Source organism: Enhydra lutris, unplaced genomic scaffold, assembly GCF_002288905.1.
Source record: "Enhydra lutris kenyoni isolate GAN:26980312 unplaced genomic scaffold, ASM228890v2 scaffoldscaffold5, whole genome shotgun sequence".
Taxonomy (NCBI): Eukaryota; Metazoa; Chordata; class Mammalia; order Carnivora; family Mustelidae; genus Enhydra; species Enhydra lutris.
The window spans coordinates 8,449,657-8,477,039 of NW_019154089.1; the positions used below are offsets into that span (position 1 = coordinate 8,449,657).

The 27,383-nt window shown below is 36.0% G+C and overlaps 1 protein-coding gene across 1 annotated transcript in view; it reads left to right on the plus strand.

Annotated features, from left to right (window-relative positions):
• Window positions 1-27,383, plus strand: part of LOC111141063 (meiotic kinetochore factor) — an 84,228-nt gene that overhangs the window by 29,052 nt on the left and 27,793 nt on the right. Inside the window, 2 exon segments of the mRNA XM_022493392.1 lie at window positions 9,849-9,913; window positions 15,262-15,332. Of these exon segments, the coding sequence (XP_022349100.1) occupies window positions 9,849-9,913; window positions 15,262-15,332 (136 nt within the window).

Below are 27,383 nucleotides of genomic sequence, written 5' to 3' on the forward strand. Positions count from 1 at the left end.
CTGTGTTCTAATAGTTACATACCTGGAGTGATTATTAGCCCACAAATTCAGGTGTTCATTTATTCATGGTTGGTTGAGGAATCATTATGTGGCAAAAGTATGCTAATTGCTAGAGAAATATTGTAATGAATGAAATTGATTAAAAACAAAATCCTTGCCTTCATCAAGTCCACATTTTAGTTGGAAGAGGTAGACAATAAATAAGTGAGTAAATTTATACTATTCTATGTGGTAAGGAATCCTACAGAGAAAAAGTAAAATGGGGGTGAGAGAGTATTGGAATGGAGGCTCACTATTTTAAGTAGTGTTGTCAGAGAAGTCGTAACTGAAATTTGAGCAGAAACCTAAAGAAGACAGAGCAAGATGTGTGACTCATAGGAGAGAAGAGTAATAGTTGGAGCACAAACCCACGGCAAGAAGGCCTGGGTTCTAGGAGTGGAATGTGGGAAGAGGAGAAAGGAAGTGAAAGAAGCAGCGGAGGCCATATCACATAAGACAATGTAAGTGAATATAAGTGGATTGGAAAGCCTTTGAAAGGTTTAGAAGGGTGACATGATATAACTTAGATTTTAGGGGCGCCTGGGTGGCTCAGTGGGTTAAAGCCTCTGCCTTCTGCTTAGGTCATGATCCCGGGGTCGTGGGATCAAGCCCTGCATCGGGCTCTCTGCTTAGCAGGGAGCCTACTTCCTCCCTCTCTCTGCCTGCCTCTTTGCCTACTTGTGATCTCTGTCTGTCAAATAAATAAATAAAAATCTTTAAAAAAAATAACTTAGGTTTTAAAAGAATCACCCTGGCTGTTGTGTTGAGAATAAATTTTGAAGAGACAAGGAATTAGGGAGATTATAGTTAGGAGACTGTTGTCATAATCTAAGCAAGAGATATTGGACTGGATTGGTGAGAGTAAAGGTAGAGAGGTCAGATTTTGCATATATTTTGAAAGCAGAACTAACAGGATAGACTGTTACTTGTTGATGTTCTGAATGGTAGAGTATGAAAATAGTGAAGACTGACTCCACAGTTTTGGCTTCAGCAACTAGAAGGATGGTGTTGTCATTTATTAAAATGGGAGAGACTAAAGAAAAGCATTGCTGAGCAAAGATCAAGGATTTGGTTTGGGGCTTGTAGACTAAGGGGTAAGGCATATGTGAGAGAGACAGTATCTAAATTGAAGGAGGTAATCATAATCTGGATCGTAAATGGCCTTAGGGGCTGGGATTTTTATTTTCTCTTGAAAGTGATGGGAGTCTCTGAAAGATTTTCAGTAAACCTATAAAATATAACAAAAATTTTAAACACTTTAATTTTCAAAGTTTGAAGGAACTTGCAAAAAATTCATACAAGTTTAAAAACAAATCCAGGAGACACCATAAAGAAAATGACAAGACAGTCTGTAGGATGGAATAAAATATTTGCAGATTATCTATCTGATAAGGGACTTGTATCTGGAATATATAAAGAATTCTTGAAGTGCCTGGGTGGCTCAGTTAAGCGTCTGCCTTTGGCTGGGGTCATGATCTCAGGGTCCTGGGATCGAGCCCCATGTTGGGCTCCCTGATCATCAGGCAGGCTGCTTCTCCCTCTCCTTTCCAGTCGTGCTCTCTCTCTCACTATCTCTGGTTCTCTCTCTCTCTCTCAAAGGAACAAATAAAATCTTTTTAAAAAAATTTAAAAAAGAATTCTTAACAACTCACAATAAAAGAAAAAAATAACTCAATTTAAAAATGAGCAAAGGATCCAAACAGGCATTTCTCCATAGAAGATACATAAATGGTCGAGTTTCATTCTTCTACATATAGCTGTCCAGTTTTCCCAGCACCATTTATTGAAGAGACTGTCTTTTTTCCACTGTATATTTTTTCCTGCTTTGTCGAAGATTATTTGACCATAGAGTTGAGGGTCCATATCTGGGCTCTCTACTCTGTTCCACTGGTCTATGTGTCTGTTTTTATGCCAGTACCATGCTGTCTTGGTGATCACAGCTTTGTAGTAAAGCTTGAAATCAGGTAACGTGATGCCACCAGTTTTACTTTTGTTTTTCAACATTTCCTTAGCAATTCGGGGTCTCTTCTGATTCCATACAAATTTTAGGATTATTTGCTCCAGCTCTTTGAAAAATACCGGTGGAATTTTGATCAGAATGGCATTAAAAGTATAGATTGCTCTAGGCAGCATAGACATTTTAACAATGTTTATTCTTCTGATCCAAGAGCATGGAATGGTCTTTCATCTTTTTGTGTCTTCTTCAATTTCTTTCATGAGAGATCTGTAGTTCCTCGAGTACAGATCCTTTACCTCTTTGGTTAGGTTTATTCCCAGGTATCTTATGGTTCTTGGTGCTATAGTAAAAGGAATCGACTCTCTAATTTCCCTCTCTGTATTTTCATTGTTAGTGTATAAGAAAGCCACTGATTTCTGTACATTGACTTTGTATCCTGCCACATTACTAAATTGCTGTATGAGTTCTAGTAGTTTGGGGGGTGGAGTCTTTTGGGTTTTCCATATAAAGTATCATGTCATCTGTGAAGAGAGAGAGTTTGACTTCTTCATTGCAAATTTGGATACCTTTTATTTCTCTTTGAAACTCGACCATTCTCTTATACCATATACAAAGATAAACTCGAAATGGATAAAAGACCTCGACGTGAGACAGGAATCCATCAGAATTCTAGAGGAGAACATAGGCAGTAACCTCTTCAATATCAGCCACAGCAACTTCTTTCAAGATATGTCCCCAAAGGCAAAGGAAACAAAAGCGAAAATGAACTTTTGGGACTTCATCAAGATCAAAAGCTTCTGCACAGCAAAGGAAACAGTCAACAAAACAAAGAGGCAACCCACGGAATGGGAGAAGATATTTGCAAATGACAGTACAGACAAAAGGTTGATATCCAGGATCTATAAAGAACTTCTCAAACTCAACACACACAAAACAGACAATCATATCAAAAAATGGGCAGAAGATATGAACAGACACTTCTCCAATGAAGACATACAAATGGCTATCAGACACATGAAAAAATGTTCATCATCACTAGCCATCAGGGAGATTCAAATTAAAACCACAGTGAGATACCACCTTACACCAGTTAGAATGGCCAAAATTAGCAAGACAGGAAACAACGTGTGTTGGAGAGGATGTGGAGAAAGGGGAACCCTCTTATACTATTGGTGGGAATGCAAGTTGGTGCAGCCACTTTGGAGAACAGTGTGGAGATTCCTTAAGAAATTAAAAATAGAGCTTCTCTATGACCCTGCAATTGCACTACTGGGTATTTATCCCAAAGATACAGATGTAGTGAAAAGAAGGGCCACCTGTACCCCAATGTTTATAGCAGCAATGGCCACGGTCGCCAAACTGTGGAAAGAACCAAGATGCCATTCAACGGACGAATGGATAAGGAAGATGTGGTCCATATACACTATGGAGTATTATGCCTCCATCAGAAAGGATGAATACCCAACTTTTGTATCAACATGGATGGGACTGGAAGAGATTATGCTGAGTGGAATAAGTCAAGCAGAGACAGTCAATTATCATATGGTTTCACTTATTTGTGGAGCATAACAAATAACATGGAGGACATAGGGAGATGGAGAGGAGAGGGGAGTTGGGGGAAATTGGAAGGGGAGGTGAACCATGAGAGACTATGGACTCTGTAAGACAACCTGAGGGTTTTGAAGGGGCGGTGGTGGGAGGTTGGGGGAGCCAGGTGGTGGGTATTAAGGAGGGTACATATTGCATGGAGCACTGGGTGTGGTGCAAAAAACAATGAATTCTGTTACACTGAAAAGAAATTTAAAAAGAAGAAGAAGATACATAAATGGCAAAAAAATACATGAAAAGATGCTCAGCATCATTATCCATTAGGGAGATGCGGGTCAACTTGAATGAGAATCACTTCATACTCACTAGGATGGCTATAATTAAAAATACTGATAATAACTATTATATTGTATATGGAAAAATTGGTACTCTCATACATTGCTGGTGGGAATTTAAAATGGTGAAGGTGCTTTGGGAAAATAGTTTGGTAGTCCCTCAAAATGTTACATGTGACCCAGCAATCCTCTCCTAAGTATGCATACATGAGAAAAGTGGAAACACGTGTCCATACAAAAACTTGTCATGAATGTTCACAGAAACTTTATTCATAATAGCCAAAAAAGTAGAAACAGTCCAAATGTCTATCTGCTAATGAATGTAGAAATAAAATATGGTATAGACATATGGAATATTATTCAATAATAAAAAATGAAATTCTGATATATACTACAATGTGGATGAACCCCAGACATACTCTAAGTGAAAGAAGCCAGTCATATAAGACCACATACTTTATAGTTGCATTCATATGAGGTATCCAGAATAGACAAATCTGTATAGACAGAAAGATTAGTGATTGCTTAAGTCTAGGGTGTTTGGGAAGAAATAGGGACTGACTGCTTCATGGGTATAGGGTTTCTTTTTGGGGTGATGAAAATGTTCTAAAATTAAATGTATGACAGTTGCACAACTCTCTAAATATATTAAAAGCCGAATATACACTTTATATGGGTGAATTGTGTGATATGTGAATTGCATCAATAAAACTTTAAAAAAAGCTAAGACTTAGGAAACCAAGGAAATATCATTTTTAATAGAAAATACAGGTAGTAAAGATAATAGACCAAAAATAAATAAGCTATAAGTGTTAACAGTCAGATGATTTAATTGAACCACATTTTGGCTCTCAGCTTTTTGAGATACAAGGAAAAGTCCTATAGCTATTTGATAGATTTTGTGTCTGTCAAATAATGTTACAACTCTTACTATCTTATAAATTGATTTTGTAAATTAGAATTAAATAGTAGATGGTACAATGTTATCTTCCTTGGTGGGTCTTTATGATTTAGGTATTCTGTGCTGATGAGTTTATGAGGGTGAGGATTACTATACTTTTATAGGGCAGATCTCTGTAGAACTTTTACATTACTCAATCAAAATTCTTGCCTGTTATCCCACCTGTTCACAGACATATGCATGATAATATTTCTGTCTTAGAATAATCACTTTTGCAACAAAGAAGAAGGATTAGAAAGAGTGATTAGATTGAAGGAATGTCTTTTGTAGCATTTCAAGTGAGGGTAATTAGGACCTGAACTTTATCAGCAAGGACAGCAAAAAGGGAAAACTTCAGAACAATTCAGAAGGGGTAATCAGTAATTTTTAATGTTTGGTTGGTTAAGGGAGGAAGGTGGATGTCCGACATGGTTTCTAGCCCTCTGACTTAGGAAACTGGGTAAATGATGACTAATTCATTGGATGAAGGAACACAAACAGAAAAGCAAGAGTGAGTTGGCGTGACAGATAATTTTAGTTTGGAAAATACTGAAGTACCTAGAACACTTTGAGGTGGTTTTATCAGGCAAGTAGTTATATATTCCAGCCTAGTTAGCAAGGGAATGATTCTGGGCTGAAGGGATCGTTGTCACCCTAGGAAATTGTGTGGAGTGAGAAAAGAATAGCATTAGTGCGAAAGCCTCCTTACAAATATGCTTGTATCTAAGTGGTAAAAAATTTCTGAAGAAAAGGGAATATTTTACAGGCATACCTCATTTTATTTGTACTTCTTCTTATTGTGCTTCACGGATTTTACATTTTTTACAAATTGAAGGTGAGCAACGATGAAAATTCTGAAGACAAATTACTAACATCACCAGAGAGAAATGATGATATATAATTTTAAATCCTTTCTACAATTTACAGTGCAATATATTTTTAGGAAGAAAGGAGAGTTTGGATAGTAATAGTAATTATACCACTTTTGACTATTAGTTATTTTTGGCATTCTCTTTAATTAAGTACGCATTCACAAAGTTAAAATCCTACAACTTTGACATAATACCTAAGAAAGAAAGGGAGTTTTGTTTATATTGATGAAAGATATGTATATACCCAGTTCAATGAGTGTTGCCTATATATTGCATGGAGCAAATGTAATACAGTGCTTGATTATGTGTATCTGATCTTATTTTCTGTCCCCCCTAAATGTTGCCCTATCTTTAAAAAATAAAATGTACCACATGGTTATGTAGAGAAAATAGAGCTTTCATCTTTCTTCTCTTCCCTTCCCTTCTCTCTTTCCTTTCCTTTCCTTTGCTTCCTCCCTTCCTCCTTGCCTCCCTTCCTTCCTTCCTTAAGTTTGTATGTATGTATCTATTTATTTGCTTCTCTATTTTTAAAGGTTTATTTATTTAAGAGAGAGAGAGTTCAAGCTAGGAGATGAGTAGGGGGAAAGGAGATAAGCAGACTGCCCACTGAGCAGGGAACCTGATGTGCGGGCTCAATCCCAGGACCTTGAGATCATGACCTGAACCAAGACCTGACCTGAATCAAGAGTAGGACACTTAATGGACTGAGCCACCCAGGCACTCTTAAAATTTTTATTTAAATTCCAGTTAGTGAACATGAAGTGGTATATTAGTTTCATATGTAGTTTATTTATTTTTAAAATTAATTGACTTCAACTTCTCATAGGCTCTCCTTTCCCTTCTCTCCTTTTTAGCTTGGAAATGATGAGTTAAACTTATTAGTGCCATCCACTTACTTCCAGTTAAAAGTCTCTTTTGGGTGAATGCTGAACCTTACAGATTTTTTTTTCCTTATTACATATTCCTGAGTATGGCATATAGGTAGATTATCATACCTCTTGATTTGCCTGGGACTGTCCTAGTATGTGTCTACTGTTCTGACATAAATTTTAGTAGAACTCCCTTTTACTCTTGGAAAGGTGCCAGTTTGAATAAATGGTCACCCTAAATATAGGCTCCTTATAGGTACAGGAACAAGCCAGAGCTGGGGGAGGGGTAAAGTTGGGGCTTTGAGGTTGTTTGGGATCTACGTGTTGTCTCTGGACTTATATTAATTTATGGTAGAGGTTTTAAGACTGGTTCTGTACCTGGGCTAGACTCTGCTGATAAAATTTTTGGTGAACTTACATCCTTATTTAGGGCCTGAGATCCTCCATTGCTGATTTCTTTCTCACCTTACCTTTTGTTGCTACCCAAAACTCCTTGGATGTCTTTGAAGTCCTCCAACTTTATTTTGACTTGATTGCCTTTCTGCAACCTTTGTGGTAGAGTAGTGGTAGTGGCCCAAGTCAAGTATTTTGGTTCTAATTTGAGCACCTTCTGCACTGCCCTTGGTATTTGGAACCTTGAGAACTCATTCACAATCTACAGGAATTAAGGGACTCTCAAGGAGGGCTAACTGAGGTCTCCTGAACACTGAATAGTCCAAACTCTTATTTCGATGTTGAATTTCTGCCCTTTGTGGATATCTCCACCTAGAGTGAATTTGGCACATGCCCCCTCTGCTTTTGGCTTTCTCTTCACCTCTTCTAATGTCATCTAATGTCATCTTTGTACCTAGTACTCCCACTTCCAGATTTAGGGCTTGATGGAGAGAAGTCAGTTCCCACTGTCAAACTGCTTATTTCCCAAGACGCTGTCCCCTTTTTCTTAGCAGTAGTCCTCTAGGTGGAAGGCATGGAGCAGGAATCTATCTTTGGTCACATCCTGAATTTTTTCTACACTCTGTAACAAATAGTAAAACTCTGTGGTTTTCACCTACATATGTTAAGAGGAACTTGAGGAACATACCAGGATATTAAATGTGGCTTTCAAATAGTCTTAGAACTTGAACAGGGACCTCAATAGATGAAAACAAAATAAATTGATAGGTACCCCCATTCCCATTTTTATTACCCCAAAATGACTGTTTTATTATATAAGAGAATACCATAAAAACAATGAGATACACCTAAAAGTTCATTCAGGGGCAAGAAAGTACTATTTTTGACAGGATTTATTTAAAAAGAAAATAGGATAGAATAAAATTGGGTTTTTTCTTCATTTTTTTAAATTAACATAATGTATTATTGGTTTCAGGGGTTCAGGCTTGTGATTCATCACTCTTATATAATACCCAGTGCTTATTACAACACATACCCTCCCTAATGTCCATACCCAGAGTTACATAATCCCTACACTCCTCTCCCCTCTAACAACCCTCAGTTATTTTCCTTTGATTAGGAGTCTCTTATGGTTTGTCTCCCTCTCTGGTTTCATCTTGTTTCATTTTTTCCTCTCTTCCCCTATGATCCTCTGCCTCGTTTCTTAAATTCCACATATCAGTGAGATCATAGGATAATTATCTTTCTCTGATTGAATTATTTCACTTGGCATAATACCCTCTGGTTCCATCCACATTGTTGCAAATGGCAAGATTTCATTTTCTGATGGCTGCGTAATACTCTGTTGTGTGTGTATATGTATATATACCACAACTTTATCCATTCATCTGTCAATGGACATCTGGGATTTTTTCATAGTTTGGCTATTGTGGACATTGCTGCTATGAACATTGGGGTGCAGGCACCCCTTCGGATCATTATATTTGCATCTTTGGGGTAAATACCCAGTAGTGCAATTGCTGGGCTGTAGGGTAGTTCTGTTTTCAACTTTCAACTCCATACTCCAGAGAAGCTGCACCAGCTCGCATTCCCACTTGGGTTCCACTTTCTCCACATCCTCACCAACATCTGTCATTTCCTAACTTGTTAATTTTAGCCATTCTGACTGGTGTGAGGTGGTATCTCATTGTGGTTTTGATTTATGTTTCCCTGATACTAAGGGATGTGGTGGATTTGTTCATGTGTCTGTTGGCCATTTGGATGTCTTCTTTGCAGAAATGTCTATCCATGTCCTCTGTCCATTTCTCAATTGGATTATTTGTTCTTTGGGTGTTGAGTTTGATAAGTTCTTTAGAGATTTTGGATACTAGCCCTTTATCTGATATGTCATTTGCAAATATCTTCTCCCATTCTGTCAGTTGTCTTTTGGTTCTGTCAACTATTTCCTTTGCTGTGCAAAAGCTTTTTATCTTGATGAAGCCCCAGTAGTTCATTTTTGCCTTTGTTTCCATTTCCTAAAATTTTTTTTGCTTACTGAATTCAATTGTTCAATAAGCCAACAATAGGAATTTAGAAAATTATCTTCTCGTATTTGGTTTTCAACTCCATTGTCTTGCCAGGAACTCAGAAATCCCATTTTGGTGGCCAAAGGCTGAGCTTTGATCCTTTGGTATTCCTCTTGTAATTCTTTCATACACATTTCAATAGAATTGGGAGTGGTATAATTTGTAAAAGACAAAAGGATCGGGGTGCCTGGGTGGCTAAGTCAGGTAAGCAGTTAAAGTTAGGTCATGATCCCAGTGTCCTGGGACTGAGCCATGCATTGGGCTCCCTGCTCAGTGGGGAGTCTGCTTCTCCCTCTCCCTTTTCCTCTGCCCTACCCCCACTCATGCTCACATTCTCTCAGATAAATAAATAAATAAATAAATAAAATCTTAAATAAAAAAAGAGAAAAAAGGATAGTAATTTTTTTAAAAGTATTATATTTAATGTTACTTGAGATTGTTACCACAAGAATCCTGGGAAACAAGATTGCCTTTTTTTTTTTTTCTTTTAAATAAATGAGGAAAACAAGAGTCAAGACAAGTTAAGTAAATTTCCAAGACCACTCAAGTGTGAGTAGCAGGACTGGGCTTTAACCCTAGGTCTGTCTGATTCTGAACACTATACCTTTTCCTTTATTTGTATTGTCTCACACTGAAAAATGTATAAATATATTGCTTTTTATTATTAAACTACTTTTTCATATAGATACAGGAACATTTTTAACCAGTTATATTTTTTCTACAGGACATTTGATATAAATATAAATATTATTATTTTAAGTATTATTTGAGGATTCTCAAAAGTTACTGAAAGATTAAGAGAATAACCATTAATTTGTTCTTATTATAGAGTGATGACATTAGCAGACCAAAATATTACTTCAAAACCAAAGAGTACTTCACATTCAGAATCAGGTAACAAATACTAAAACTAATCATCTTCATAATTCTGTATTTCTTTATTTTTGTGACAGTACAGCATATTTTGATAAAATTGGTAGCCGAGGAAACTGAGTGCTTTTTAGTTTGGTTGTATTTTAAGAAATAAAGATATGTGAAATTAGAATGCAGGTCTTAACTATCCCTGTAACACCCTTCATTAAGTCATTTCATAAACATTTTCTGAGTATGTACTCTGTATAAGGTGTTGCTATATTTATAGCAGTGAGGAGTGATATAAAGTCCTTGCCTCCTGAGTTTCAGTCATGGGAAAGGAACATAATCGATAAACAGATATATTGGAATTATGTGTGATGATTGAAAATAAAAATCAACATAGTACCTTGCATAATAGATACTAAATAATTTAGTTTATTATTAGGATAAACTTAACTAAACATTTCCAACCTTTTTAATTCATGCTGTCTATCAGATTGCTATTTTCATTTCCTGAATCAAGTTTTATAGCATCTGTTTTTGGGTAAACTTGAAGAATTGCTGATTTGGCTCTTAATAGGTATGTTTATATAAAGAAAAAAGTTTTTTTACATAATTGTCACTTTAAGAAATTCTCTTCATCAGTATTTTCTTTCTTTTTTTTTAAAGATTTTTTTTATTTTTATTTATTTGACAGAGATCAGAAGTAGGCAGAGAGGCAGGCAGAGAGAGAGGGGGGAAGCAGGCTCCCTGTTGAGCAGAGAGCCTGATGTGGGGCTTGATACCAGGACCCTGGGATCACGACCGGACCCAAAGGCAGAAGCTTTAACCCACTGAGCCCCCCAGGCACACCAACTTAATCAGTATTTTCTACATGCCAGGTTTTATGTTAGGAATTCTGAGTATAAAAATGATTAAAATAGTTGCTGTTCTTTTTTTTAAAGATTTTATTTATTTATTTGACAGAGAGGGAGAGAGAGAGCACAAACAGGCAGAGCAATAGGCAGAAAGAGAGGGAGAGGCAGGTTCTCCACCAAGCAAGGAGCCCAATATGGGGCTCCATCCCAGGACCCTGAGATTATGACCTGAACTGAAGGCAGACACTTAACTAACTGAGCCACCCAGGTGCCCCAATAGTGACTGTTCTGAAGGAAATTAATCAAGTGATACAAACTAAACTTGTAAAAACACACATCTTTTAAAGGAGTAGCCATCTATTACCCTAGAGGGTGAACATTAGAAGGGGGATTTATTTTATAGACCTAAGAGGGAATTTGTGAACAAGAGAAGAGAGATTATGAAAGGGAAAGTGGTAAGCATACCAAAAACAATCATGATTTTATTTAGATCTTGCCCAATAAAATATTTTCCTTTGGCAGTAGAAAATGTTTTTTATAAGGCCTAGTAGTAAGGGAAAATAGTGATTCTGAAATTATGTATGCTTTTGTATTCTTTTATGTGATTGATTGACTTGAAATTTAAAATTAAGTCGTATCTTGCTCAAGAGGTATTTTTTTACTTCCTTAATTCAACAAACCTATCTTTGTTCCAATTGTATGTCAGGTTCTTTACTAAATGTTAGAAAATAGTCTAATCATAGAGACAAATAAACAATAAATTATTTCTCAGGTAATTCCTGCTTTTTTGCAATCTTATCTACCACTATTAATGATTAAATGTGGGAGTTCCTCAAAGTTAGTTCATAGATTTTAATCTTTTTAAAATTAACCCTTGATATGTATAGGCGTCCTATAAAAAGAAGGGCTTCTGAGTTTTCTCTCATTAAAGACTCTCCTCTGAGGCTAAGACCTTTATATGCAGGTGCCTTCTAAACATCTCCCCTTGGATGTTTCAGAGATACCTCATCACACTATTCATTAATTCCATTCATTCAACAAATATTTATTAATCACCTACAGTGTGACACAAAGTATTTTAGTTGCTGGGGAACATGACGGAGACCTTGCCCTAACAGAGCTATGTTATAGCAGAGGAAGAAAGACAATAGACAGTTAAATAAATATACAAGAATGTCAGGAATAAGAGTACTAAAGGAAAATAAAGCAGGTAAAAACAGAGTGTGACTAGGGATGCTATTTTAAACATGGTAATAGGATAGGACTCTCTGAGGAGATTACATTTGTACAGAGCTTGAATGAAGTGAGAGAGTGGGTCATGTGAAAATCTGTGACAAAGCATGCTAGGCAAAGGAAAAAAAAAAAAAAAAAAAACAAGAAAAGACCAGGAGATGGAAATGAGCTCTGCATATTTGATGAATAGAAAAGAGGTTAGAATGACTGGAGCAAAATCAGTTTAAAAAAAAAGAATGACTTCAGTTGTGTTCAGGGAGAAATCAAATGGTATAATGTAGAGTCTCCTATGCCATCATAAGAAGCAGGGATTTTATTGTAAACGTGCCTAGAAACACATTTTAGGGCAAGGGGATGACATGATTAGATATATTTTGAATGATCACTCTGGCTACCATGTGGAGAATTGTCTAAAATGGCAAGTGAAAGCAAAGAGACCCTGTTAAACTATTGTGGTGGTCAGATAGTGGTATATGAGACTAAAGTGGGAGCAGTGGTCTGATTCAGAATCTATCTTAAAGCAGATATGCCAGGATTTTCTGATGTGGTTGGATGTTGCATAAGAGAGGAAAATAGAAGTTAAGGATGAGTCTAAAATTATTGGTTTTAGCAGGTGGATGAATGATGGTATCACTTCTTGAAATGGGAGCACTGGAAGACGGAGCAAGTTGGGAGACTGATTAAGAGAATTTGGTTTCAACATTAAATTTGATCTGTCTACTCATGTACTTAATATTTCACGAAATAACACAGACACAAATGTGTATGTATTGTGTAATTCTGTACATATGAAGTTCAATAACAGGCAAGAGTGTTTTATGTAGTAGAAGCAAGAATAGTGATAATCTTTGGAAAGGGAGTCCTGACTGGGAAAAAACATATAGGAAACTTCTGGGGTGTTGGAAATATTTTATATCTTGATTTGGCCAGTGACTATATAGGTGAATACATATACATTTAAGATTTGTGCCCATTACTGTGTATGTGAAGTGCTTCAGTAAAATATTAAAACATTTGGAGGGTTATTAGCCTTCAGATAGAGATGTCATGAAAGCAGTTTGTGACACAGGAGTCTGGAATTTAGGGCAGAGACAAGTTGTATCTAGATAAGTATCTAGAGTCAAGAATATAGATGAGATTACCTAGGAAGTGGAATAGAAAACAAACATGCAAAAAGAATGTAAATGGAGGGCGCCTGGGTGGCTCAGTGGGTTAAAGCCTCTGCCTTCAGCTCAGGTCATGATCCCAGGGTCCTGGGATCAAGGCCCACATCAGGCTCTCTGCTCAGCGGGAAGCCTGCCTCCTCCTCCTCTCTCTCTCCCTCTCTGCCTGCTTGTGATCTCTGTCAAATAAATAAATAAAATCTTTAAAAAAAAAAAAAAGAATGTAAATGGAACACTCCAACATTTAGAACTAACTGTAACATAAGTTACCAAGAGATTAAATAAAATGAGCATTGAAAACTGAGAACTGTCATGACCAAGACCTAACCTGGTCTTCCAGTGTCCTCCATCTTAGTTAGCAAATGTAGCTTAGCAGACCAGAAGCATGAGATCGTCCTTGACACCCTCATCTTTGTCACTTCCTTTGCTTAATGTATTACCAAATTTTGTTACCAATTTCATCTCTTACTAAACTCTCAAACCTACTACTTCTCTCTACCTTAGGAGATGAAGATGAGTGGAGTAAGTAGTCTCAAGGGTTGCCAGATTTAGCAAATAAAGATACAGTATGCTCAGTTAAATATGAATTCAGATAAACAGTGAATAATTTTTTAATATGGTATCCATTTTATTTATTTTTTAATTAACATATAATGTATTATTAGCCCCAGGGGTACAGTTAAACAGTGAATAATTTTAATATAATTATGTCATAAATATTACACATGCTTGTACTATTACACAGCAAACACTTATACTAAAAAATTATTTATCTGAAATTCAAATTTAAGTGGGTATCCTGTATTATATCTAGCAATCTTTTCACCTTTGCAGTGAGGCTGGGAATATAGAAGTATATAGGCAGGGTTCATAAAAACCAGGATTTTGTATGCTGAGTTAAGAAGTTTGAGTTTTAACTTGAATACAATGGAAAGCCTTGGAAGAATTTTTTTTTTTTTTAAGTAAAAAAATCCCAATTAAAATAGCCAAAAAAAAGGGGTGCCTGGGTGGCTCAGTGGGTTGGGCCTCTGCCTTCGGTTCAGGTCATGATCACAGGGTCCTGGGATCGAGCCCCACATCGGGCTCTCTGCTCAGCGGGGAGCCCGCTTCCTCCTCTCTCTCTGCCTACTTGTGATCTCTGTCTGTCAAATAAGTAAATAAAATTAAAAAAAAAAAAAGAAAGAGAAAAGAAAAAAAAAAGAGAGAGAGAGAGAGAAAAGCCTTGGAAGAATTTTAAGCAGATGATATTAAACTTGTGTTTTAGGTATATTATGTGGGCAGTGGACTGCAGAGAGAGCTGAAATGAAAAGCTATTGAAATAATTTGAAGAGAAATCTTGTGTTGACTTAAAGCAAGGTATTAGTGTTAAGAATAAAGAAAACCAAATTTGCAATACTCGTAGCAGTATCTTCGGCACATAACAGACTAGATATTTGTTGCCTTGGATTGAGCCTGGAGAGTAAAAAAGAAGAGAAAAGTCAGAAATAAAGAAGAGCCATAAAAGGGGCCAGAGGGAAAATGTTCATATTTGTTGTACTGATGTCCAGTAAGATAGGACAGAAAGGTTTCTGTTCATAAAGGTGGGACCTGAAACTAGATTGCTGTGGGTTTGGGAGTAAACAAGAGGAGAAGAAGTTATGTTAGTATATGTGGACAGCTCTTTGAAGAAACATGCCCATGGAGAAGAGGAGAGAAAGGATGTAACAGGAAGGAGTATGGGGTACAGATAAGTTTTTGGTAAGATGAAAGAGTCCTGACTGTATTTTAAATACTAATAGAAAATTTACAGTAAAAAGGGAGAGCCTGAAAATACAGGAGAATGGAAATGGAAGGATAGTTATTGAAGAATTATAATCACATGCAACCTTCTGTACCAAATGAAAAATATTTTACACAGAGCTTATTTACTTGTGTGAAACCTAGAGCTCTTAAAAATAAAGCCCTTTATGTAGTAAGTCAGGTTATTCAACATATATTAAGCTTTTCTTCTAAACCTATTTCAAAGACACAGTCATTAAAATCAGGGTGTTTTGTTTTTGTTTTTGTTTTTTTCCAAATTTGAGTTCTACTTTCTATACTTACAGTTAATGAGAGGTTAAATGATTAAAATATTGAAGCATCTTTTTCTTTACAGATAATGCAGCTTGTGAAGTTTTATTTGCTGAGAAAACTTACCCTTCAGCCCCTGAGAAAACAAAGAAAAAAGTAAGTGTTGAAACAGAAAAACTATATAAATCATAAATTTCATTGATGTAGGACATATTCTTAACTAACGGTTTTATAGGAGTTATTTTTCAGTTATTTAAGTCAATAATTTCAAACAGGTTTCAAACTTAGGAATTAGATTACATTACTGTTACATGAATATATACTGTAAATAAATTTAATGAAAGAGAAAGTTTACAGTTTTTCCAAATTCCTTTTGGATAATTGGATGTCTATTAAACATAAATTTAAGGTAAAAATAAGACATTCGCTATGTAGCCAGAGCAGTGTTTTCTGTTGAGGAGAATTTGTGAATTAATATGTTAGATCTAGAATCTAGAGGTCTTTGGGGGGAAATATGAACTTTATTTTGTATGTAACAGGAGCTACTCTTTGAGTGACTATTCAGTGCTAGGCATTATTCTAAGCACTTTTTATAAATCATATCTTTTTCTTATAACATTCCTACCTATGAGGTTTTTGTTTGTTTTGCTTTGTTTTCACCTATTTTATACCTAAGAAAAATGAGGTTTAGATATTAATTAGTGTGTTTGAGGAGTTTGTGGCAGGTTTTTCTGGATCTTACATCTGTATTCTTTCCACTACACTTTACTGTCAATGTATACATTGGGTAAAAAAAAAAAAATTGAAAAAGGGCAAGAGTCTCAGTAGGAAGATTCCTTAGTATGAAGTTACAGATATTTTAGGTACAAGATTGTGGTGGCTTGACAAGGATATTTTGTAGGAGAGATGGGAAATATGCATCGATTCAAGATAATTTTGCCTGTAGAGATCATGAATTGGAGATAGAAGATGAAGGAGTGAAGTGTCAAAAAAGACTTCTAGGTTTCTGTCTTCAGCAGCTTTGGTGGATAAAGGTACTATTTAGTGTGATAGGAGAGGCAGGGGGTCTGAGGGTACATGAAAATGAAAATGTTGTAAGGACCACTGGCTATAAATCTGCAGGTCAGGAAAATGGAAGATAAGTATACAGTGTTGCAGATATTTCTAAGTTTATACAAATAGATGAAAGCACCTGAGAAAGAATGAGTTTCTACAGAGTGAAGAAGAGAAAAGAGTCCAGGATCATTCCTTGGAATACTCAATAGTCAGGTAGAAAAGAGTGGACAGAGGAAAAGAGGAAAATGAACAGAATGTGTTATCATAGGAGAAGAGACAAGAATATTTACTCCTAAAAGGAGGAGTGGTTAATAATACTGAATGTTGCTTGGAATCCCAGTGTTATAAAGAACTTTGCAAATTTGGAGGACTTCCAGTTTCTGGTCTAGCACGGAAGGAACTTAGAAGTCACCACTTTGGCCTAACAAGTAAAAACCTGAACAAAGGGGCACCTGGGTCATGCAGTCAGTTGAGTGCCTGACTTTTTGTTTCTGCTTGGGTGGTGATCTTAGGATCTTGGGATTGGGCCCTGAGTTTAGCTCCTAGCTCTCTGTGGAGTCTGATTAAGACTCTCTCCCTCTATCCCCAACCCCTGTGCTTGTTCTATCTCTCAGTCTCTCTCTCTCTCTCTCTCTCTCTCTCTCTCTCTCTTAAATAAATGAATAAACCTTAAAAAAAAAAAAACCTGAACAAAGTTAAAAATCAACAAGCCTTTTTAGATATGTCAGAAAAATTATGTCATAGGCCAAAGTGCTGCACTAATACTTGGAAAGACAGGTGGATACAGAGAATCATGACTTATTGGAGCAAAAACACTTGAACAGAAACCTCCCTGAGAACCATTGCTGGGATGGGAAAACCAGTGTTGGTGTGGTTGATGAGTTGCTAGAGGCTCAGTGAAGACAATGCTGAGAGTTAAAAACTCAAGATGGACACAGTCATCAGGGGGGCTTGACACTTTTTTATCTAAAAACCTGAAGGGTTTTATCTTTAGGAAGGACCTCTATCAGATCCTCACAGTCAATATCTGAGAAAAATCCCTTCATGCTTTTGGTAATGGGAAGAGGAAAAGAACCATCTTGAAATATACTGGAATATTCTGCTCTTAACAAAGCCTTCCCTCAGAAGAATGTATTTCACCAGAGCCTAACTTGTTGGGGTTTTAGTAGAGCCTGACCTACCTTGGGGAAAGGAAATACCCAACTTCAGCCAGCTCTGCTTTTACAAATGAGGAAAGGAAATATTCCAATTCCAGCTCTCTCTAGCCTTCCACATGGAGGAATGGAAATATTCAGATACAGGTGTCTCTACGTGTCCTGTCCCACTTAAGAAGATATGGGGACTAAGAAGTACTGGCAAATTTTACCCTCCAGGTGTAAAGGCTCAACAAAAAAGACCTAATCATAGCACTATGGCTTACACCTTGCCACTACATTACTAAAGGCCTATCTACCACCGTTCCCATTACTTAGTACATCTTGTCTACCTTTTAGCAAAAAATTACAAGGCTTATTAAAAGGCAAAAACAAACAAACAAACAAAAAACACAGTTTGAAGAGACTGAATAGATATCCCCAGAGTCAGATAAAGCAGTAGTATTAGAATGATCAGACCAGAATTTTAAATAGCTATGATTAATATGCTAAGGGCATTATAGAAAAAAGTAGACAACGTGCAAAAACAGGTGAATAATATAAACAGAGAGATGGAAATTCTTTTTTTTTAATATTTTGTTATCTATTTGAGAGAGAGCAAGTAAGAGAGAGCATGAGAGGGGAGAAGGTCAGAGAGAGATGCAGACTCCCTGGGGAGCTGGGAGCTTGATGCAGGACTCAATTCTGGAAATCCGGGGTCATGACCTGAGCCAAAGGCAGTCACTTAACCAACTGAGCCACCCATGCACCTAAGAGATGGAAATTCTAAGAAAGATCAAAACAGAAATGCTAGAGATATACAAAAATACTATAGCAAGAATGAAGAATGCTTTTGATGGACTTGTTAGTAGACTGGGCATAGTGAAGAAAGTATACTTGAGTTTGAGGATATGATAGTAGAAACTTTCAAAACTGAAAAACAAAGAGAAAAAAGACTGAAAAAAAGAACAGAATATTCAAGAACTGTGGGACAACTACAAAAGGTGTGACATACACATAATTGGAATTCCAGGAAGAGAAGACACAGGAAAGGTACAGAAACAATATTTGAAGCAATAATGACTGAGAGTTTCCTAAAATTGATGTCAGATACAAAATTATAGATTCAGGAAGGTCAAAGAACACTCAGCAGGATAAGTACCCTCAAATCTACAACTCGATTTATCATATTCAAACATCTTGAAAGAAAGAAAAAAATCTTGAAAGAAGCCAGAAGGAAAAAAACACCATGCCTATAGAAGAATAAAGGTAAGAATTACAGAGCTCTCCCTAGAAACTATCATGCAAGAAAAGAGGGACATGAAATACTTAGAGTCCTGAGAGGAAAAACACCCACCAACCTAGAAATCTATACCTCATGAAATTACCCTTCAAAAATGAAGGAGAACTAAAGACTTACTTAGACAAACAAAAATTATAATTTGTCACCAGTAGGCCTGCTTTGTAAGAAATGTTAAAGGAAGTTCTCAGGGAAAAGACAATAATGTGTCAGTATAGGTTTAACGTTTCTAATAAATGTAAGACTATGATGGAGTATGTTAAATAAGGAAGATTATATATGTAGGGTCAAAGGCTATATGGGAACTCTGTATATTCTGCTCAATTTTGCTGTGAACCTCCAATTTTTCTTTAAAAATTTGTTAATTTTGGGGGCACCTTGGTGGCCCAGTGGGTTAAGCCTCTGCCTTTGGCCTGGACCATGATCTCAGGGTCCTGGGATCGAGTGCCGCATTGGGCTCTCTGCTCAGCAGGGAGCCTGCTTTCCCCTGTCTCTCTGCCTGCTGCTCTACCTACTTGTGATCTCTCTCTCTGTGTCAAATAAATAAATAAAATCTTTAAAAATTTTTAAAAAGTAAAATAAAAATTTATTAGTTTTTAAAAACTCAATTGCATTCAGAATCAAGAAGGAAACTGATGACTTTAGCAAGAATAATTTTAGTGGGCTGATGAGAGGCAAGCCAGACTGGAAGAGGTTGAAAAGTTATAGAAAAGAAGGAAATATAAAATATAAAAAGAAGTAAATTGTGACACCAACAACATGAAACATATGTGGGGGTGAAGAGTAAATGTGTAGAACATCTTTATGCAGTTAAGTTATCAGTTTAAAATGAACTGTTGTAACTATTTTGAAAGCCCTATGACAATCCGGGCACAAGTCTTTAAGAGACACACAAAAAGTAAAGAGAAAAAAATCAAAGCATATCCCTATTAAAAAAAAAATCAATTCACAAAGAAAGACAGCAAGAGAGGAAGATAAGAACAAAGGAAGTACAGAACTGTCAGAAAGCAATTAACAAAATGATGATAGTCCTTTCTATCAAATCATCAAATGATGATAGTCCTTACTATCAAGAATTACTTTAAATGTAAATGATTTAAATTTGCCATTTAAAAAATATAAAGTGGGGGAATAAAAAAAATAGCCTAACTATATGCTGCCTAAAAGAGATTCACTTAAACTTCTTTCTTTCTCTCTCCCTGTTTTCTTTCTTTCTTTCTTTCATGTAGGAGGCTTGAAACTCATGACCCTGAGATCAAGAGTCAGACACTTAACCAACTGAGCCACTCAGGTTCCCCATAGATTTGCTTAAGGTTTAAAGGCAATTAGGCTGAAAGTGAAAGGATGTAAAAATTTTTCCATGGAAGTGTAAACTAGAAGAGATCAGGAGTAGTTATATCAGACAAAATAGATTTTAAGTTGAAAGCTATAATAAGAGACAATGTTATTACATAAAAATAAGGGGCCAATTCATCAAGAAGATATAACAGTTGTAAATATATAAACATCCAATATTGAAGGACCTAAATATGTTAATCTTTAACAAGTCTGAAGGCAGAAATAGACAATGCAATAGTAATAAGATACTTCAATACCCTACTATCCAACAATTAATAGATCATCCAGACAGAAAATCATTGAGAGAATAATAGATTTGAACAACACTTTAGACCAAATAGACCTAATAGACATATACAGAACATTTCATTCAACAATAGTAGAATCCACATTCTTGTCGGTGCACATGGAACATACTCCAGGATAGATCACATATTGCATCACAAAACAAGTTTTAACAAACGTTAAGAAGATTGAAATTATATCAAGTATCTCTTCTGACATACTGGCATGACATTAGAAATGTATAACATAAGGAAAAGGGAAAATTCACAAATATGTGAAAATTAAATAACACATTTTTGAATAACTAATGAGTCAAAGAAGAATCAAGAGATATCAAAAAATCTTAAGACAAATAAAAATAGAAACACTACATACCAAAACTTATGGGATGCTGCAAAAGTAACAGTAAGATAGAATTTTATTATGATAAATACCTACATTATGAAAAAATTAAGATCTCAAACATGCAACCTAACCTTATACTACAAAGAACTAGAAAAAGAACAAAGTCCAAAGCAGAATGAAGGAAATAAAAATAAGAGAAGAAATAAATGAAATAGAGATTAGAAAGGCAATAAGAATCATTAACAAAACTAAGAGCCAGTTTTATTAAAAGATAAACAATGGAAAAACTTTAGTCTAAGAAAAAAGAGAAATGACTCATTAATAAAATTATCAATGAAAGATAAGACATTATGGTGCATACCACAGAAATACAAAGGAACATAACAGACTACTATGAATAATTATATACCAAAAAATTAGGTAACTTAGAAGATATGGATAAATTCCTAGAAACAGAAACTTACCAAGACTGAATCATGAAATAACAGAAAATCTGAAGAGACAATAAAAAGCAAGGAAATGGAATCAGTAATAAAAAGATCTCCAGCAAATAAAAGGGACCAGATGACTTCACTGGTGAATTCTACCAAATGTTTAAAGAAGAATTAATAACAGTCCTTCTTAAACTTTCCTAAAATATTGAAGAGGAAGGAAACCTTCCAAACTCATTTTAGAAAGCTGGAATTACTGTGATACCAAATCCAGGCAAGAACACTGAAAGAAAAGAAACTTACAGGCCAATATCCCTGATGAACATAGATTTAAAAATCCTTAAGAAAATACTAGCAAACCATATTTAAGAACACAATGAGAAGATCATATACCATGATCAAATAGGACTTATCCTTGAGATGCAAGGATAATTCAACATAAGAAAATCAATTAATGTGATAACCCACATTAACAGAATGAAGGATAAAAATCATATGATCATCTCAATAGATGTAGAAAAGCACTGGACAGAACTCAACATCCTCTCATAATAGAAACATTCAACAAATTAGGTGTAGAAGGAATATACCTAAACATAATAAAGGCTATATATAACAAGCCCACAGCTGATGTCATACTCAAAGGTGAAAAGTTAAAAGTCATTTTTCTAAGATCAGGAATAAGAAAAGATGTTCACTCTTGCTATGTCTTTTCAACATAGTACTGCAAGTTTAGCCAGAGCAATTAGGTAAGAAAAAGAACCAAAAATCATCCATATAAGAAAGGAGGAAATGAACTTATCCTTTGTAGATGGGATGATCTTATATATTGAAAACCCTAAAGGCTCCCTGAAAAACTGTTAGAAGGTAAATAAAATCAGTAAAGTTACAGAATATAAAATCAATATACAAAGATCTGTTGTGTTTCTATACACTAGCATCAAACTCTTTGGAAGTAAAATTAAAAAGCAATTCTCTGAGATAAGAGAAAAAATATATGAATATATATAAGAAAAAAATATATATAAGAGAAAAAAATATATAAAATATATATTGGTTTCTGCCCCCATTTCCTGGCACAGAGCTCCTAAACACTTGTAATTTCCTAAGTGATTAAGAAAACCAGGAGCATCTCTTGTTTTAATATTTTGTTTTTTTACTTCATCCCTCACAGAGGGCTCCTAAAACCTTTGTAATTCCTAATTGATAAGAATACTAGAGGATCTTTTTGGAGTGCCTGGGTGGTGTAGTTGGTTTGGCACCCACTCTTGGTTTTGGCTCAGGTCTTGATCTCAGGGTCGTGAAATTGAGTCCCACATCAGGCTCCAATCTCAGTGTAGAGTCTGCTTGGGACTCTCTACCCCTCTCCCCACTCTCTTTCTCTCTCTCTCTCTAATACATAAATAAATATTTTTAAAAAAGGAATACTAAAGGATGTTTTGTTCATGAGACAACTCTGAGTGGACTCCTACATGGCTCTGGAAGGGGGTTGGTCATCAGAAAGACCAAGCCATAATTAGAAGCTTAAAATTTTCAACCCAGTTACCCCCTTCTCCAAAGAGGAGAAAGGGGCTTGAATGAAGTTAGTAACTGATTATGCCTATGTGAGAAGGCCTCCATAAAAATTCAAATGATAGGGGATTTGGAGATCTTATAGGTCAGTGAACACAACCACACCAGGAAGGTGACAGAGCAGAACTCCATGGTGGCAGATGTTTCTATACTTGGGACCCTCCCTAGACCTTGCTCTGTGTTCATATGTATCCTTTATCATAACCTTTAATAAATTAGTAAATGGAAGTAAGTGTTTCCCTGAGTTATATGAGCTGCTCTAGCAAACTAATTGAACCTGATGATGGGGTGATAGAGGCTTTCAGTTTGTAGACAAATTGTACAGAAGTTGAGGAAAACCCGGGCACCTAGTACTTGTGATTGGCATCTGAAATAGGGTAGGAGCAGTCTTGTGGGACTGAGCCCTAAACCTATGGGATCTGACCCATCTCCAGGGAGACAGTATTAAGATTGAGTTGAATTGTAGGACATCTAGCTGGTGTTGCAGAGAATTTCCTGTTTTGGTAAAAACCCCAAACACATTTAGTGACGAGAGGTATCAGAAGTATAAGTACTTAAGGACACTCATAGGAGAAAGATTCACTGGGACAGAAGAACTGTGGTTTTTCTTTCAAAAGTCCCATTCATAATCTCATCAAAAACAATAAAATACTTAGAGATAAATTTAACCAAGGAGATAAAGGACCTGTACACTACCAACTCTAAGACACTGATGAAAGTAATTGAAGAACACACAAATTAATGGAAAGATATCCCATGTTTTTAGACGTGAAGAATTTATATTATGAAATTGACCATCCTAATCAAAGCAATCCACAGAGCCAGTGTAATCCCATTTAAAGTTCCAATCATGTTTTTCTCAGAAATAGAAAAACTATACTTAAATTTGTTTGGAACCACATAAGACCCCAAATAACCAAAGCAATCTTGAGAAAGAAGAACAAAGCTGGAGACATCACATTCTTGATTTTAATATATATTACAAAGCTATAGAAATGGAAACATTATGGCTCTGGCATAAAAAGAAGCACTTAGACCAGTAGAACAGAATAGAGAGACCAGAAATAAACCCACATTTCTACAGCCAATTGATTTTTGACAAGGGTGCCAAGACCACAAATTGGAGAAAGTATAGTCTCTTCAATAAATGGTAATGGGAAAGGTGGACATTTACATGCAAAAGAATGAGACGGGACTCCTATCTTATACCATTCACAAAAAGTTAAGTCAAAATGGATTAAGGACTTAAATATAAGACCTGAAACCATAAAACTCCTAGAAGAAAACATAGGGCAAAACCTCCATGACATTGATCTTGGCAATGATTTCTTTGATAAGACACCAAAAGAACATTTGAAAAAATAGTAAAGTAAAAGGTAGTGAGACTACATTAAGCTAAAGAGCTTTTACACTGCAAAGGAATTAATCAGTAAGTTGAAAATGCAAGCCACAGAATGGGAGAAAATATTTGCAAATCATGTATCTTATAAGGGGTTAAGTTAATATTCAAAATATTTGAAGAACTTGTACAACTCAATGCCAAAAAACCAAAAAATCCAATTTTAGAACAGGCAAAATACCTGAATAGATGTTCTCCCAAAGAAGACATAGATGCTGCCAAAAGGTACATGAAGAGGTGCTGAATATCACTAATAATCAGAGAAATGCAAATGCAAACCACAAATGACACCTGTTAGGATGGCTATTATCAGAAACACAAGAGATAACAAATGTTGGCAAAGATGTGCAGAAAAGGGAATCCTTAAATACTGTTAGTGGGACTATAAATTAGTACAAGTATTATGGAGAACCATATGGTGGTTCTTCAAAAAATAAAAAGAACTACGATGTGATCCTGCCATTCTACTTCTGGATATATATCCAAAGGAGAAAGAAAATGAAATGGGTATCACAAGGGATAGATATCTGCATTCCTCTGTTCACTGCAGCATTATTCACAATAACCAAGATATGAAAACAGCCTAAAAGTCCTTCAATGGATGGATGGATAAAGAAAGTATGGTATAGATATAGATATAGATATAGATATAGATAATGGAATATTATTAAGTCATAAAAAGAAGAAAATTTGCATTTACAATCACATACATGAACCTGAAAGGCCTATGTTAAATGAAATAAACCAGAGGAAGACAAATACTGCATAGTATCACTTATATGTGGAATCCTAAAAAACAAAAAACAAACAAAGCCAATTTCATAGATACAGAGGATAGAAAATATAATGGTAGTTGCCAGGGTCTAGGCCTCTGGGGAAATGGGAAGATGTAGGTCAAAAGGTACGAACTTTCATTTATAAGAATAAGTTCTGAGAATCTAATGTACAGCGTGGTGATAATTATAATACAATATTATTTACTTGAAAGTTACTGAGAATAGCTCTTAAGCTTTCTCACCACACACACACACACACAATTTATATGTTAGGTGGTGGATATGTTAATGATCTTGGTCATTTGGCAATGTTTATGTGTATCAAATCATTAAAATCACTTAAAATATATACAACTATATTTGTCAGTTTTTCCTCATTAAAGATTGGGGTGGGGGGGAAGTGGGGAAGTAATGATTATGTATGGAACTTGACTCTGAGGGGAAATTAAGAAAAAGCACAGTAACTAGAAGGAGAGGCAGGGTCAGAGGAAACATGTTTTGTTGTGTTTGCTAAATCATTTTTGAGGGCTATTGGGAATGATGGAAATGAGGAAGAGGGGTTAGCTGAATGTAACCCAGTGGGCAACTGAAGCCTCTATGACCTAGTGATCTAGTTGAAGTTGGCCTGAATTTCACTTCTTTAGCCTAAAACAATAAAACATCTTCCCCATACTTTCTGTTTACTTTTCCATGCTTCTTCACTTCCTCGAAGTTACATTTCCCTTTCTGGCTTACATGCAAACTGTTTCAATTTCATACTCTATCAATTCACATACACAGGTACACACACATGTGTATACAAATCAAGGATCTTATCATTTAAATGTGTCACATCTTGATTAAATGCCATTTCTTATGCTCTTGTATGATCTGTTCCTTCTCAAAACTGTGCTCCTAATAGGTGGTTCCTGACTATAGTTTTATCATTCTTGGGATGCTGGTGTATAAGAACTTTCCTATAGTTCTCAAATCAAGATATACAAATGGCCAATAAACACATGAAAAGATGCTCTTATGATTAGTCATTAGGGAAATGCAAATCAAAACCACAATGAGAGATTACTTAATACCCATTATGATGACTATAATTTATAAGATAGCCAATGAAAAATTATAATATAACTGTTGCATCCTACAGCTTGGATGAACCTTGAAAAACAAAGAAGCTGGTCAAAAAGACCACATATTATATAATTCCATTTGGATAGGCAAATAAAGACTAGTGGTTACATAGGTCTGGTGGGAGGTAGAATGGAGACTTACTGCTAATGGATATGGAGTTTCTTTTGGGGGAACAAAAATGTTCTAAAATTAGTCTCTGGTGGAGGAGGAGTTGATATTGCAGAGGATTAAGAGGACACTAAGCTGGGCGCCTGGGTGGCTCAGTGGGTTAAGCCGCTGCCTTCAGCTCAGGTCATGATCTCAGGGTCCTGGGATCGAGTCCCGCATCGGGCTCTCTGCTCGGCAGGGAGCCTTCTTCCCTTCCTCTCTCTCTGCCTGCCTCTCTGCCTACTTGTGATCTCTGTCTGTCAAATAAATAAATAAAATCTTTTAAAAAAAAAAAAAAAAAGAGGACACTAAGCTTGTCTTGTCCCTCTAATATAGCTAGATAGTTACCAAATCATTCCAAACACCCAAGAAAGCAGTTGGAGATCAGAGAACAAAAACTGCAAGTCTACAAGTAGGAAAGCAACCACCTTTTGGAAAATTATTTTGACAAACAGACCAAAACACACCCAGGATCTAGTTTTGTTGTTGTTGTTTCTTTTTTTTTTTTTTTTTAAAGATTTTATTTATTTATTTGTCAGAGACAGAGGGAGAGAGAGTGAGCGAGCACAGGCAGACAGAGAGGCAGGCAGAGGCAGAGGGAGAAGCAGGCTCCCTGCCGAGCAAGGAGCCCGATGTGGGACTCGATCCCAGGATGCTGGGATCATGACCTGAGCTGAAGGCAGCTGCTTAACCAACTGAGCCACCCAGGTGTCCCGTTGTTGTTTCTTTTCTTCTTTTCTTTTCTGGACAAAATGACAAGATGGAGAAATTTGCTTCAAAATAAAGAAAAGGAGGTAGTACTCATGGCCAGGGATTTAATCAATACAGATGTAAGTAATATGTCTGAACTAGAATTTAAAACAAAGACTATAAGGATACTAGCTGGGGTTGAAAAAAAGCATAGAAGACACTAGAGAATCCCTTACTGCAGAAATGAAAGAAAATCTAGTCAGGCTGAAAAATAAATGCTGTAACTGAGATGCAATCCCAAGTGGAGGTCATAAAAATGAGGATGGATGAAGCAGAGCAGTGAGTCAATGATATAGAAGATATAATTATGGAAAATAATGAAGCTGAAAAGAAGAGGGAAAGAAAAGTAATGGACTATGAAGGACTTAGGGAACTCAGTGACTTATTAAAACGTAATACCAGCCCGGTGATGGGTATTAAGGAGGGCATGTTTTGCATGGAGCACTGGGTGTTATATGTAAACAATCTTGGAACACTACATCAAAAACTAGTGACATACTGTATAGTGACTAACATAACATAATTTTTTTAAAAAAATATTTAAATAAAAAAA